This window comes from Parasteatoda tepidariorum, chromosome 2 (genome assembly GCF_043381705.1).
Source record: "Parasteatoda tepidariorum isolate YZ-2023 chromosome 2, CAS_Ptep_4.0, whole genome shotgun sequence".
Taxonomy (NCBI): domain Eukaryota; kingdom Metazoa; phylum Arthropoda; class Arachnida; order Araneae; family Theridiidae; genus Parasteatoda; species Parasteatoda tepidariorum.
The window spans coordinates 53,088,647-53,105,769 of NC_092205.1; the positions used below are offsets into that span (position 1 = coordinate 53,088,647).

At 29.2% G+C, this 17,123-nt stretch overlaps 1 protein-coding gene across 1 annotated transcript in view; it reads left to right on the plus strand.

Annotated features, from left to right (window-relative positions):
• LOC107447722 (arrestin homolog) overlaps positions 1-17,123 on the plus strand; it is a 99,947-nt gene that overhangs the window by 58,921 nt on the left and 23,903 nt on the right. The window contains exons 2-3 of the mRNA XM_071177571.1: positions 7,130-7,373; positions 13,570-13,762. Of these exons, the coding sequence (XP_071033672.1) occupies positions 7,130-7,373; positions 13,570-13,762 (437 nt within the window). The remainder of the gene's footprint in view (positions 1-7,129; positions 7,374-13,569; positions 13,763-17,123) is intronic.

The window sequence follows — 17,123 nt, forward strand, 5'->3', positions numbered from 1 at the left end:
TGTCATTCTGAACTCTACCCAGGAGACAAGAGGCGTCTTGGATCAAATATTTTGCTACAAACTAGCCACCATAGAGACTTTTTTGTGTAACCTAGTCCCATTCGCATCACAAGTGCAGGAAAACCACGGGCACCAATCGAAGTTAGCCCAAAGGCAAAGAGATCCGAGTCCATGAAACGTCTACCATTGAGGATATTTCGCGTCAGTAATGTGGTTGGTGCGAGCCGGAGCAACGGTAAATATCAACCAGCCATCACCAGGAATCGAACTTGGGTTATATCATTATCTCAATGGGAGACAAGCTCTCTATCCCCTGAACCACAGCGGCTAGAGTAACAATGTGGTTAAAATTTATGTAAACATATCCCGTTAGCTTTTGGAAAAAAAACTCACTTTTTGCAACTAGACGCCGTCATTTTGCAATGCACCAAGCTACTTACCGAAGTCTAGAGTATTCTCTAGTCAGCATGTAACATTTTAGACTTACTGCAGTGAGTCCTCATATCTTTAAGCACATTAGAAAATATATCATTCATTCTTCAATTCGCTTGGTTTTTCAGACAGTTTACAATATGGCTGGAGCAGGCTTTTGTAAGTATTAGTATTAAAAGTTTAGCAGAAACCAAAACAAATTCAACCTGATTGAAAAAGTATTTTCCCATACCCAGTTAGTTGAAAGACATAGTTAAAAAAATATCAGGCAGAATATAAAAATACTAGACATTTTTTTAATGGGGCATAGCCAAATAGTGGGAGCGTTTGCAAAGAGCCGGAATTTTCAATTGACTAACTATTGAGCAGTGGTGGCTCAGAGGATAGAACGTTCGCCTTTCAATGAAGTGAGCCTGGATCGAATCCCAGCGATGGCTGGTAGATACGAATTCCGCACCTGTACCGACCACATTGCTGGCGTAAAATATCTTCAGTGATAGACTGTTCGTGTTTTTCCACTCCATGTTACGCAAATGTGGGTTAATTCCATCAAAAAGCCCACCACGAAGAAGGAAAGTTTCTCTCAATACCTGATACAAGAGTTCCCTTGTATTCAAGGCTACGGAGTTTAACATTGGTAGTCGTAAACTCAAAACTGGGTCAGCTGTTCAATGACGGTTATAAAAAAAGACCAACGATGAACCGCGGTAGCTCAGGGAATAGAACATTCAAATCCCAATGAAGTAGCATCAGGTTCGAAACTCATGAATGGCTAGTCGATATACTAATTTTGCTCCCCGCTTGCACCAACCCCAATGCTGACGTAAAATATTATTAGAGGTAGCCGTACTACGAGTTAGAACTCTTTTGACGTCTGGCTAGCCGTGCGAGATTTTCAAGGTTTTCTTCTCCATGTATTGCAAATGTGAGTTAGTTCCATCAAAAAGTACTCCACGAAGAATAGTTTGTCCAAATGCTTGGTCCAGTAAATACCTTGTTTTCTAGATTAGATTCAAAATTTCAAGGCTACGGAGTCTGTTTTTTATAGTCGTAAGCTCAAAATTGTGTGGGCTGTACAACACTGGTTGCAAAAAAATATTTAAAAACATTTAATTGACTAACGACATATGTAACATTTGCATTAGGAAATTTTAAAAATATTTCCAGTATTAATACAATTCAATTTAATAATATTTCATTTTTTACTTATATTCTATGTAGTAATAGATAAAAAGTTTTTTTGAAACTCCATTATATATTAATTATAAAATTTTATTTAAAAAAACACTTGAAAATGTCTTTTACTGTATTCTTATTTTTCAAAGGTTACTCCTAAACTCCTTATAGTATTCAAATCTTAATGCTATGAGCAAACCTCTGAGAATTTGAGGTTTTCTGAAACCTGACAGTATTTTTTTTCAATATAAATTCTATTTTTTAAGAACTCTTGTTTACTACCTGCGCTTGATATGGGTGGATGGATCGAAGGGAATTTAAAATAAAAACCCTGCAGTTTCCCGAATCAACTCTGAGAAAATAAATAGATTCCAAAGATTTCAGGAGGTTTCTTGAAATAAGAAGTTCAGAGAAGTGTAAATCAGATTTGTAGCTTTCTAAAGCAATAAAGCTTTTACTCTCAACTCTAATCTGATTGCTAAAGAAACAAGAAAAGATTCGGATTGGATACTCTTCAAGATTTTATCTTATATTTGAGGAAACACTAGTTAAGGTCTATGCCTAGTGAATGATGCGAATATATAAATAGAATTCAAATTACAGAGAAAAAAATGCTTTTTTTTGTTGTTGAAATAGTTTAATTTGTGGAAATTGTTATATGGTAAATTTTAAGTGCTAATAAAATTTGTACTTTTATCATTCGTAGTCAAAAAAATAATCAATGTTGGAAGAGAAGAAGAATTAGGAGAACCAAGTGGTTAAAATTGAAATTATCTGACTATTTTGAACACTGTAAAAAATTGACACTTAAATTTAACAAAACTTCCTTAGTTTTTGACTAAACAGTTTCCGAGTATATGCTCCGAGCGAACATTTTCTCATCAAAGTGACGAAAGAACTATCGTCTCTTCTGCGAGGTAACGAATTTTGTCATTAGTAAAGAAATATTCCGCCTTTTAACCAAAATAAAATCTCGTAATACCCGAATGTATCTAACTTTCCTAATAATCACTTTATCGTGAGCCCCAAACAGCTGGATCAGTGTCCCTTTAATAAGACAATATAGACAAATGGAACAGATAGATAAATTACACCCATGTCCGAAGAGGAATTCGAACCCGGGATCTTCGTGATACAATGCCAACTCCTTGACCACGAATAAGGCTAGTCGGCTCAGCTCGTAACTTGTCTCCATCCTACTTTCGTTATTCTAGTTGACGATCTCCCACAATGCATTGCGATGAGGTACGAAATGAGGAAACATTTTCGTCATATATTTGAGAGTTCATCACAAATCACGTGATTTCGTGACGAAATACTTCTCCAAATTAACAAAATATGCTTCAAGCATTTCTGAATCGTCAAAAGTGAGAGTTTAGTATACGAGAGTGAAAAGTTGACGCATTGTTAGGCTTTCATTGTTGGTATCCTTGTGATGCAGGAAGAAAAAAATAAGAAAAAAAACTACGATCAAGGTAGTTTTTTGAAAATACGAAATTAGCGAATAACTTTGTAATATCAATATGTAATATTTATGAAAGAATTCAATGTGTATGAAGCATATTAGTTGCTACCATCCATGAAATTTTTCATTTTTCACACAGAGAAAAAAACTATGGTTAAAACTACCAGAATATAGTACCAAAGCGCTTTGGTAATGTTTTTGGTAAAATTAACAATAAAATATGATAAAATTTGATATGATTTTACAATTTATGATGAAATTTGATATGATTTTATAATTTTTTATAAAATTTGATAAATATAGAAAAGTTTAGTAATTTTATCATAATACCTTAGAGCGTGGCATAATCATTTATTCGGTTAAATTTACTTTTCAGTTAAGTATTTCTTGCATAAATTTTAAAATTCCAGGATATAATAAGTAAAGTCAACAAAATGAAATCTTAATTTCAATTAACCCCATAAAAAAGGAAGTAAAAATTTCTGTTTATGGTTTCTTAATATCTTCACCCGTCACTTGACAAGCGTCACATGACAATGATCACTTATCCTTTCTATGACCTTTATTCTTTAAGGTTCCTATGGGGTGTGATATGGCTTTTGTCCCCTTAGTAAGTGTCGTTGTATTCAAACAAAGCTGTCAAATTACCATAAATAAGATTGTATTCAAATTGTTAACTTTGAAAAAAGACTGGTTACTAACTGCGCTCATCCTATACGGTTAAACAACAATAATTTTATCGCACCAACTAAGTCCACCCAGTGAAGCTAATTAGTTCCTTTCAGCTGTGTACATATTATAGCCGAGAGGGCTAATTAGGCAGTTCCATGACCCAAAAAACAGGGGGTTCGAGACCCAGTATTGGCACCACAATAATTCATTTATTCTTTTCAACGCATATCCATTACATAAAGACAAACCTACCTCCTAAGTCCGATTAAACTTCTTTTCACGGTTTTAAGACCATAGACTAGTTGTAAACCTTTTCAAAATGGTAACAGTAAAAAATGTTATTTTTCCGTAAATTTTACAGTTAATTAGCCGGATAGACTGCTGCCGATTATTTCACCATAATTTTAGAATTAAAATTCTAACAGAGTGTGTTGCACTCCATCCTAATATTCTTTGGATATTTCATGTTGTTGCTTCGACCATAAATTATAAATGAAAGCTCTCTGTTATTTTTAGCAGGCAGGGTGTAATTAATTCTGAATTTGAAAATATCTTTAACTTTAAAAAAAAGTCAATTTTAAATACTTTAATCAAAGTTGAGAGAACAACATCCTTTTTCTTAACTCACAAGCTCTCCGTCATTTTCCTACTCCAACAACAACTGCTTTCTTTTAAGAGAAATGAAAGAACCTGAAAATGTACTTTTTATATTCATATCCGCAAAGGTTGTTAAAGTGTCAACAATGATTGATTATTATAACATCAAGTCTGTCGTTGCTCTACTCAATAAACACATAAACATTTATGATGTATGTATAGAATTCTAACCATGATAAAAAAAAAACTGTTATACATCATTTTGATCGCAATGGAGTTTTCTTTGTACTAAAATCAGAGAAAAACAAATATTTTCGTTATTAGTAAAAGCGTGCATTGTTAGAATTTTCATTTTAAATTTACTGTAAAACAACTAGCAGCAGGCAGCTGCAAAAGCACTTCAAAAATAGGTGCTCTTTTTCAGAACTTGCCAGACGTAAATGAGAAAAAGAAAAAATGATTTGAAGTATAAATCGTAAGTTACCAACAAACGAGGAAAAAATAAAGATGAGAAACAGAACAAGAAAAAACCACAGTGGCCGAGTAGGGCAAATTAGATTAAAATGCATTTTAAACCCGCTACGGAGTATTGGTGGGGAACTAGTGTCGCTAAAAAAGGAATCAGCATTCATATGAAGAAAACAAGATTCCAGGACATCAAGATGAGCTGATGTGACAGATGTAGAAATAATTATGTGATTGTCGAAATTGAATTTATGAGCAAGATTCCAACAATTTGCATCCATTGATGATTTTCTCGCATTCTTGATAACTGGCTGCTGTATTTGATTTATTGAAAACCTACCAGAGATAATCAAATCTATAATTAGTTAAGTATCTACATAATTAATTTCGTCTAGAAGGCCACGGTACATCATAAAATTCTTTAGTGTATTTTCTGTGATCTGTATTAAATTCTAATCAGCATTTTGGGTTTTCAAATCATGCTGACAAAAATTTTAAACATATTACCGACTCGTATTAAGGTGATACTGAATAAAAAATAAAAAAGCACCCGACCTATTCAAAACATGTATATTGACATGAACAAAATAAAAAATGTGTGAAATTTGACCCATTAATAACATCTTTCCGTACTATACCGGACAAAAAAAACGATAATTTAACTTTAATTTTAGGTTCGATAGAACTATAATAAATTATTAATCAGATGAGAGTAAATTGTTTACTAAAACGTTTTAGATGCTCTTCATAATTCTTCTTTTTTATATCTTCTCGTCTTTTCTTTTTAAAACATTCTGAAAAAGTAAATTAGCCTGTCTGCAAAAAAAGCAAAATTGAAATTTCTTAACAATTACTTCAAAAATCTTGAATTACACAGATTTGTGATTCTTAAAAAGGTTATCTTATTTTGATTTAAATTTTTTAAAACCAAATGCAATCATAAAATTTTTATGAGGAACTTATAATTTATAATACGTGATACTGGAAAAATAAAAACACATTTTTTTGTTTCGATTATTTTTTGTTAATGTACCCATCAGAAAATCTTTTAAAGAAAACAAATTTAAATTCAGTTATAAAAATTAGCTTAAAGTAAAAATAGTTCAAAGTAATATAAATAAATTACTTTGACAGTATATTTCTAAACTAATTAGTTGATTAACAATCCTATCAAACATTATCATTAAAAATTAAATGTTTTTTTTAATAATTTGTGACTTTCTTAATTTTGAACTCAAAAAAGATATGCTTTTTTGAAAAAAAATAATTTGTAAGGGAGGAAAAGTATATCACTTAACTAAAATATAAATTTCAAAAGAAAATAATTGAATTCATTCTGAATTTGAAAGCATAATTGTATTCTTCATTTTAAAAAGCAAGTGTGACCACAAATTTCAAAACCGACTTTTATGCATAAATATTACATTCGTTTATAAAAATCAAAAGATTATATTTTTGAAAAAAAGTCTGGGGCTCGATTTCTGGTGACGGCTTGAAACCCGTCCAGTTTCAAACCGATAGGTATCAGATTGTCTGACAAGTAAAGATGATCTGTGCGCAATGCTGGCCACATTGCCACCATCATGCCGCTAGTCACGAAGTTAAAACACCTTAACCTCCACGGACCCTCTACCCTACAACATGCTGTTGCAGGGTGTTTTATTTTTGCATAAAAATAATAAGTGAAGTAATAGTCTTTTATTTACGTCCCACTAGAGCTACAACTATTGGTAACGACGATCTGAAAAATATTTTTGAGGATTATTCGAAGATATGCCACCAGAACTTTGCGGTGGGGTTTGCTGACCGATGTCAGTGATGTCTTTCTAAGAGCCGGGTCTTACGATCAGCCACTATGGAGCAAATAATAGCTATAGGAGCCACGATGGCTCAGGAGATAGAGCATTCGCCTTCCAATGAGGTGTACGGGCTCGAATCCCCAGCGATGGTTGGTCGAAACGAATCCGCATTTGGCTTGCACCAACCACAGTGTTGACGCGAAGTATCGTCAGGGGTAGACGGATCATGGGTTAGAGTCCCTTTTCCGTAAGATTAACCGTAAGAGGTTCTTGTGGTCTTCCTCTTCATGTAACACAAATGCGGGTTAGTTCTACACAAAAGTAACTCCACTGAGGCAAATTTCACCCCATACTTGATCCAGGAGTTTCCTTGTCTTCTGTATTGGGTTCACAATTACAAGGCTCCAGCGTTGAACATCAGTAGTCGTAAACTCAAAAAATTGGGTCGGCTGTTCAACGAAAGTTATAAAATAAAATAATAGCTGCATGAACTATTTCTGATCATTGCTAATTTTATTTACAGAGTCTTGAAAAAGCAGAGCCCAAATGGCATGTTGACAGTCTACCTCAGCCGACGAGAATTGATTGTTGAGGAAGGTGGTGTAGTAAAACCTATTGATGGAGTTGTTTTAACTGCATCAGAAACAACACAGATAGAACCAAGCAAGCTATTTGCCCTAGTTGTTCTTACGTTTCGATATGGACGAGAAGACGAAGAGGTGATGGGGCTTAAATTTTATACAGAAGCAATCTTGCACTATGAACAGGTAACTACCATAAAATTATTACAATTTAAAATCGTGTGCAAAACACTATAATAACATAACTCGATATTTTTGTGTATACCTTTTTTTTGATCAAGTTGTCTACACTGAAAAAATTCCGGATCAAATTACGGCCGGTATTTTTTACCGTAAAATCTATTTTAACGGAGCATGTTTGGAACAAAAATTCTGAAATGAACTAAGTTTAACAGTAATAATTACCGTAAAATTGCTGAGACACTCGAATCGAATAAATTATTATACTGTAAAAACTACGGTACAATATTTTAGGTAAAAATTTATTTTACGATAAAATAAATTTTACCGATCACGCACCCAAAGTGACGGTACATTGTACCATAATTTGTTCCAAAATTTTTTACAATCTAGTTGTATCTTCAAATTGGACATTTATCACTTTATCACATTTATTTATTTATTTATTTATTTATTTATTTATTAATTAATTATTTATTTATTTATTTATTTATTTATTTATTTATTTATTTATTTATTTATTTATTTCAAAATAAAAATTTTTGCAATTATCTAGCTTCAGTACAACAGCGAGTTCTAGTTTTAGTACCATACTAGTTTAATGCAACTTAAAACTCAGTTGTATAAAAAGAAATTTGTGAATAGAGGATATATTTCTGCAACTTTAAATATTTTATAAATTAGTTACATTTCCCTCTGCAAAAAAATTAAAATCTCTCAAACATTGCCATCATTTAACCAAATAAATTTAAATTATCTCTTTTTGGGGTAAGTATACTTTTGTTGTACAAGTGAAGAGACGGATAATGTTAGAATTTAAATCAAAAGCCATCAGCAGGAATAGACCATCTTTAAAAAAAGGAATAAAGTTACTCTATTTTGGGTGATCACAACTTTACTTGAACAAATAAAGAGACAAATGAAGTCAGAATTGAAATCATATACCCTCAGTCATAAATCAGCATTTGACAAAGTAAACTAAAATTACCATATTTTGGGTAATGATACTTTACTTGAACGAGTAAAGAGGCAGATGATGTCAGAATTGAAATTATAAGCCATCAGTTATAAATCAAAGTAAACTGAAATCACCATATTTTGGGTAATTATACTTTACTTGAACGAGCAAAGAGACAGATGATGTCGCAATTTAAATCATAAACCATCAGAAATAGACAGTCCTTAAAAAGATAAGTAAAAATTACTATATTTTGGGTAATCACACTTTACTTGAACAAGTGAAAAGGCAGATGATGCCGGAAGAGAAACCATAAGCCATCATTAATAGACCATCATTTGACAACATAATTTAAAATCAGCATTGCTTGGATTATTATACTTTACTGGAACAAAGAAAGAGACAGACGATGCCAGAATTGGAATCATAAACCGTTGAGAATAGGCCATCATTTTACAAAATAAACTAAAATTACCCATTAATTGGGTAATTATACTTTGCTTGAATAAGTAAAGAAGCAGATGATGATGGAGTTGAAATAATAAACAGCCAGGAACAGTTTATGCAAATTACTTCATTATGATCGTAGAGCAGCATTACCGTTTAAACAAAAACAAATGGAGAATAATAATTTATTGATCTTTAAATTAATTCCATACTACCTAATCCTATACTCCCAAACTACATAACCTCAATCAAAATTTTATACCAAACTATATATTGCTAGTATTTTTATTGTTAAGCAATCAACAAAACTAACAGTTAAAAATGCCATCAACTTTAATAATAGAATTAATAATTTCTGTTGTCAAAAATTAATATAAGAACACATTTCTCGAATACCTGCATTGTTATGACATATTTTAAATCCAGAAAATACGTTCTTAACGTAAGAAAACATGCGTAAAATATGTAAAAATGGACGTCAAAATTTATTTATCTTACTTCTTTTATATTTCCATTTTAACAGTCTGAAACTTAAATTAATTTTATTTGTTAAAATAAAAGTGTAAATGAATTGTGAATAAATTTATAAGAAAATGTCACTCACTCTATTATAAGCGCAATTTTAAAGACATTATGTTTGATCAAAACAAGCAGATCTTATCTTTTGAAAATTAGTTAAGTTTAATGGCTTATTTAAAAGCCCTTTTCAAAATCCCTTTAAAGCTCTGACATTAATGAAAGCTCTATTGTTTTCATTTTGCTTCATTGTATTGTCTTTAAAACCTTCAAATCATAAAATATTATTTTGTTCATTTTATTAAAAACTATTATTTTATGCCTGTAAAAATTAAATATATATTGAAACAAATGTATGGCTTAGAATACATCTTTTCTTTTATATACAAAGGTTAATTTACGTGAATTCAAATGCTTTACAAATATTTTAGTGATTCATTATTTCTAAACATTTTAGAAAAACTTCATCAATTGTAAAAATGTAATTAAAAGTAACTATTATCGTTTTTTAAGTATTCCGTATTATTGAAAAGTGTAAATACTATGGCGTATTTTTATTGCATTTAAAAAAAAATTCTGGCATTATTTTGCTGATTTTGCAAATCCCTTATTAAAATGATATTTATTGTAAATATCAACCTTCATTATGCATCTTCATTGCATTGCATATGTTCGAATAAATAATTCATTGAAAATATTTTTAATTATATTTATATTTAGGAAAAAAAGAACAATTACGCAATGTTTACAATTGCAATTATAAAGTAATGTTTTATTGCTAGTTTTACCAAAGGCGTTAGCATAGTAATCCGAAAAAATTAGAATGCATTTCGGGGTTCTGATAGAGCCAGAAACACCGTCAATTTTACCATATTCTAACAGTTTTGACCATACTTTTCTTTTTAGTTTATGGTGAGATTTCAAAATAATTAACAATTTGAGAGATCACTTCAACGCTTTCCAAGGAATTTGAACGATTTTCTCAAAAAATAAATTTGAATAATATAGTTCAACGAGAGCTGTTGCTGCTCAGGGGATAGAGAACTCACCCCACAAATGAAGATAAAACAAAGAAAAATTACAGACATATGAAAAAAAAGGGGGAAATAATAAGTAAAAAAATAACAAACAACAGCTTTCAAAAAAAAAAAAAAAAAAAAAAAAAAAAAAAAANAAATTAAAAAAAAAGGGATGAAATTTTATTTAAAAAAACCGGAAAAAGGAAGAAAAAAAAGATATAATCTTTTCATCAGCCCACACGATTACATCCGCAAAACAGAGTGCTTTCTGATATTGTATCAATAAAACCAAAGCAAAATATATTAATNAGGAGCACTCAAAAAAATTTTTTTACAAAAATTACAACAAATAAAATAGAACACAAAAGGTAAAATTAAGTAAAAATAACATGTAAAAACAAAAAATAAAAGAAAAGAAAAGAAAAAGAAAAAACAGTATAAGAAATGGGCTAAAAAGCGAGTAGCGAAATCAGATCTACTTACATGGACGGGAAATTTTTAAGAATGATTTAAAAATGTTTTCTCAAAAAGATTGCCAGATTACAAAATATGAAAACAAAAGCGCAAATTGAGTGTAAATGGAGGGTTTTAAAGTGCCGTTCTTACTGCATTGCTGAAGTGATTTGTTATTCCGTGCATTGATTTGTTAGTTACCAAGGATGGGCCCGAAATAGATGTGCGCAAGGTAATATTACACTGGATAATTTTAAAAATTGGTCATAAATAGTTTTAGAAAATATATGTTTATGTAAGAAAAAATATAAAATGGAAAAGAGAAACATAAATTGCCTATTTTGCAAATAATTTTATCCACGGATTTACACGAAATGGATTAGCACATGGAAAAATTATATAAATGATCAAAGAAAAAAAATTTTAATAGATAATTTTAACACGAATTTTCCCGAAATGGATTTGCACATGGAAAAATTAACAAAGAAAAAACTTGGTAGATAATTTTAGCCACGAATTTGCCCGAAATGGATTTGCACATGGAAAAATTGTATAGATTAACAAAGGAAATTATTTAGTAAAGGAATTTTTTTGTTTTTCTTAACTTTCTTCTTCGTGTTTTCTTGTATTTATTTATTTATATTACATACATNTATATTAAAGAACATAAAAAAAACTTTCAATTAAATAAAACTGCAGGTAACAAAAAGTAGAAATATATCGCTTGTTTTAAGAGTTCGCATTATTTCCTAAAATGATTAAAATGATTTTAAGATTTGACATATAAATTCTGTAACTTAGAATTTGAACGTGACCATCGTATCCATTTAAATAATTCGACTTATTTTTGATGCATTAATTTTATTAAAAATTTATGTAAATGTTTAAGCTATAAACATTGAAACTAAAAAACAAACCTTGGAAACTAGTTTTTATTTTGTATTTGCATAAAATGTAATATTTAGTTTTTGAAAATACCTCAAACAATCTTTTGATAGGAGAAACAATATTTACCGGATCAAATAAACAAGAACATAAAGCTTATTTTTCTGTAAGTCGAAAAATCCTCCTTGTTAAACTTTAAAGTTTTCCTTTCGCAAAAAATGGCAGATTTTCTCTTATATTTCCCTTCGGGGTTCAGATTACTTTCTGAAGTTTAAGTTTATCCACTTAAGTGTTTTTGTTTAAGGAAAGACATACAATGTAGTTTCAAATTTAAAAATTGAAAATTTTATTTCTAACTTGACTGGAAACATTAATGTTTTCATATATTATTTTATGCTTGACAAATTAAAATTCATAAAAATTTCTGCGAAAACTAGGTATTTTCTTAGGTAGTGATTTATTAAAAATATAAAAAGTCTATTTCGAAAATGGTTAATTTTTTGTTAGTTTGTAATTTTGCCTTGGATATTTAAACATGTTTTGAAACAATTTTCCTGCCGTGAAATATTTAACTGCAGTTTTGATAACTTATCGAAAATTAAATGCTAAATGTAGGTTGTTAATTTTATTGCCTAATTTGAATTAGAATTAATTACTTAACATTTTAGAAGTAATTACTGAACCAGGGTTGTTAAATTATTTTTTGCTCTCAAATTTGTTCATTTTTGATCTAATTACTGAATATGGGTTGTTAATTTTATTGTTTAATTTGATCGTTTTAGATCTAATTGCTAAAAATACGTTGTTAATTTTCTTGTCTAATTTGATCATTTTCGGGATAATTACTGAAAATACTTTGTCAAATTTCTTGTCTAATTTGATCATTTTAGAACTAATTATTGGAAATGATTTGTTAATTTTATTGTCAAATTTGTATATTTTTAAAGTCAATACTGAAAATGGTTTGTTAATTTTATTGTCGAATCTGTTCATTTTAGAACTAGTGAAAATTGGTTGTTAATTTTATTGTCAAATTTGTTTATTTTGGAACTAATTACTGAAAATGAGTTGTTATTTCTAATGTCAAATTTGTTCAGTTTAGAAATAATCATTGAAAATGAGTTGTTAATTTTATTATCAAATACGTTCATTTTACAATTAATTATTGTAAATGGGTTGTTAATTTTACTGCCAAATTTGTTCATTTTAGTACTAATTACTGGATAGGGGTTATAAATTTAATTGTCAGATATGCTCATTTAAGAGGGGCAGTCTGTTAAGACACCACTAACACAGCTGTTTGGAGAGCTGGAGGTTGTGAGTTCGATGACATTGGCAGAAAAACAACCGACGTGTATACGCAGTTAGGTACGAGTTTAATCTGCCGTGGCTAAAATTCATCTTATTGGTTGAGGTGCGGCTGTTTGGTGCCAAAAAGTGGGGTATCAGAAGAGTACCAGCTCAGACAATGCCCTCAACGTCTGATCAGGAGCAAAATTACGTGGCATTCCTACCATATTATTTAAGAGATAGAACCCTAAAAATGCGACTAGGTGTTTGGCAACGGTTGGGTGAGGATGATGCTCATTTGAAAAAGTTCTGAAAGCTTTAAGAAAAAACAACTTGTAACGGTTTGAGTAAAAATTGGTATTTTAGTTGCATTTAACATTAACAAAACTATTTAACAAAACATTAATTACTAGGCAAGAAGATATCCTCTCTTTTTCATGTCCTTTTTAAATACGTACTTAATGAAAATGTGGTCTAAAAAAAATCATAGAAAAATTAATAGAAAAAATAGGTGCATGCGACTCCTAGTTTAACTTCGTGCCCCACAACAATTATGTCTTAGTTAAAGTTTATATTTAAGCTTGAGAAAATAATATCCTTTAGTTTTTTCATTCCACTATAATTTAATTTCTAGATATATCCATGTGGGGAACGGAAACGCCCGTTGACAGCACTACAACAACATTTATTAAAAAAACTTGGACCAGATGCCCATGCCCTAACAGTGAGTGTTTCAGGACATGCACCTCACTCTGTAGGGTTGAAACCTGCACGTGCATATGGTGGAAGCCCATTAGGAGTTACCTACGACCTTAAAGTATTTCCAGGTAAGTATTCGCAAATAAATATTATAATAGTATGGTTTTTAATTAAATTATTGTTCTTGATACTTAGATTGAAAACTAAGTTTATGAACATGTTAAGTAACAAGCTTTAAAAGTTAAGCACATGGGCTTGTTCAGTGCCATAACAAGATTTGAATGATGAGCTGATAAACATGTTAAGTGCCATAACGAGATTTGAAAGCTAAGCAGATGAACGTTACAACGTAACTTACGAAGCGTTATGACGTGACGCACGTTGTATGTTATCTGTCATAACGTACAACGTGTGTCACAATGTGCAAACATAATGACATAACGTACAACATTTATAATTTCAATCAATAAATTTTATAATAATAGTTGAACGATTAAGAAAGTAGCATGTTTAATGTCGTAACAAAATTTGAAAGAGTCACAGATTAACATATTAAGTATTTTTATACTACAAGGAGAAAAACCACCTTAAGAATATACTAAAAATTATTTTTAAAACGCCTACGTAACGTTATAGCATGACGCTCGTTGTACGTTTTGCGTTATAACGTACAAGCATAACAACATAACGTGTAAGATGTGTAAGTTAAGCTGTCAATAAACGTAGTAATAATAGTAAAAAAAGAAGCAAAATAGCATATTTAATATCTTAAGAAAATTTAAAAGCGTAACAGATTAACATATTAAGTACAGTTTTATACTACAAAGAAAAAAATGAAATAACTTATGCATCTAAAGCATGTAGAAACGCTTTTCAAAACAAGTTATCTCCCCAGTACAACCAGTTTTGTTTGGAATCATAAGATAATAGACTATTTTTAGGGTCTTAGGAATTTAAACGCTCTCAAAATATCATTTAAAATATTCTACTTTGGTTTGTGAAGTATTTGAAGAATTTTTCATCTTTTTCGGAAAAGTTTTTTCTCCTTTAGAATAATTTTTGTGAAACTAACTTCCATTCACTGAAATCATCATGGAAAATCATGGTCATTCAAACTATTATTAATTTATTCCAAGTTAGAATTCGATTTTTTCCATAATTCGAACTTAAATGTGTCTCTATAAGCAGCTCTTTTATTATGGTGCTATGAAAATAATCTAAGCAAAACTGTAATTTTTATTTCAATGATGCTACAATATGTCAATAATTTGAAAGGAGATTTAACAGTTCTGTAACATTGTAAGCAATCTTTCAATTAGTTATTTGAAATATAATAAATAATTATATTAAACGGTAGTAAAAACGAAATAGAAAATTGTTATTTCCTTTATTTTAGATCCTCCGAATATTGTTATTTCTTTAAATAAAAAAAACATACAACTATATTTTTTTATCAAGAGCTTATTACAGTTTTCATATTCCAATATTTACAAACTGCTATTTCCATTCATTTGTAATATTTCTTTTAATCAAAACAGTTAATAACAATACTCTCTGATAGTTCGTTTATTAAATAAAAGCAATCGGAATACTTATTATATTCGAAATGTTTATTTAATTTCGTTATTCAGGGAAAATAACGAATTGTTAATTATAAGCGAAATCAAAATAAATCATCCCACATAATAATTTATTTTAATGCTACTGCTAGAAAAAAATATTTTTCTATTTGCGATAAATTTTTCTAGTTGTTAAATGTAGTCATAGTATGAAGTTTTCAAATTTTGAAGAACTGTTAAATTTAAACTGAACATATCACAATATTGAAATGCTATCATATTTTATAATAATACACCAGATATTAAAAAATCTAACAACCTTTTATAAGCCTTTTACATTTTATTCCAAACTAACTTATAACTCAAATATATCAATTCAACAAATGATCATTCTTTTTTTAGTATTCTAATCCTTAAATAAAACCGGTATTGATTTCTTTCAAGGTGACACATACATAATTACTATTTTGCGAGTTAAATGTAATAAAAATATAGTTGTGTTACCCAAGGACAGGTTGCCTTTTCGTCATTAAATTTATTTTTTAAAGAACGGATCGATTTTCAACGAATAAAGGCCAATACTTTTCTGAAAAAGAATAATTTTTTAAAGATAAAAAAAAACAGTATTAAAAAATACAAGAAAATTAAAAGGGAAGATTTTTTTTAAATTTTATTTCTCATCAGTTTTAGTTGCAAATTAATTCATGTCTTATAATATTTACTATTATACAATAATATTCACTTAAAAATATTTAAATTTGTATAGCATTATCTTAACTATTAATTCTTTTCTATTTAAAACTAACGTGTCATGAGTCAGTCTTATTTGTTTTTAATTATTTTCTTTATTCTTTACTAATTGTATAACACATGTATGCTGTCATATGTATTTCATATACTGTACTATGTGTTGAAAACAAATTTATTAGAAAAATATTTCATCACGTAAAGTAAAGCATTATATTATAAAATTAATTTAACTTGAAAAATTAATCAAGAATATAAAAATAAATTTGTTGGTATTTATTTTATATTAATCTATAAACCACTATGAACTATTATTGCAAATCATTTCCAAATAAGATCTATATTAATATGACGTGATATAAGTAAGGCCTATTGACAGTGTTTCCATTTCAAAATGTACTGGCTGTAAAATTGTTATGCTGTAATTTTTCATGACGAGTATTATATTTTTACAGTTTACAGTAAAATAAGCAAAATTGAAGAGTAGTTATTTCTTAACTGCATCTATATCAAGACCAGTCAGATATCAAAAACATAATACAAACAATAGTAACCAAAATAAAAACGAATAAACAATTAGAGAATTTGGCTTTTTTGTAGGTTTTTAATTCCACAAAATGATGACTTACCATAAAAGCCTTTCAACATCTTCAAACATTTTTTCCTATGATTTTTAAAGTATTGTAAACATTTTAATAAATGTTATATAAAATAAAACATATGAAAACAAACAAATAATCCTGTAGATAGACGATGAATTATTCATAAGATATTGCTTGTTGATAAACCTATTGTAACGATTCAATTTGTAATTAATATATGTAAAACCATTTATGATTTTTAAGTTAACATTATTTTTGAATAATTCATGATTATCTTTCATTTCTTTCATTGAATTTAAATTCATCATCATAACATTTTTTTACAACGCTCCTTGTTATTTTAAATGTAAAACGAAATAGGTAAATCTTTTTTATTTTTAATCTTGTTAACAAAATATGCGGAGTATTTGCAATACTTAATTCCAGAAAACAAAAGTATTTTCGTTTATTCACTTTATGAAGTCATTAAATAAACAAAATAAGCTTCATTTAGTATAGTTTTTTTTTCTTTAATATAAATTTATGTATCGAGAAAAAGATTAATTTCATTCATTTTAATACTCTTTAGAATTTTGGAATTC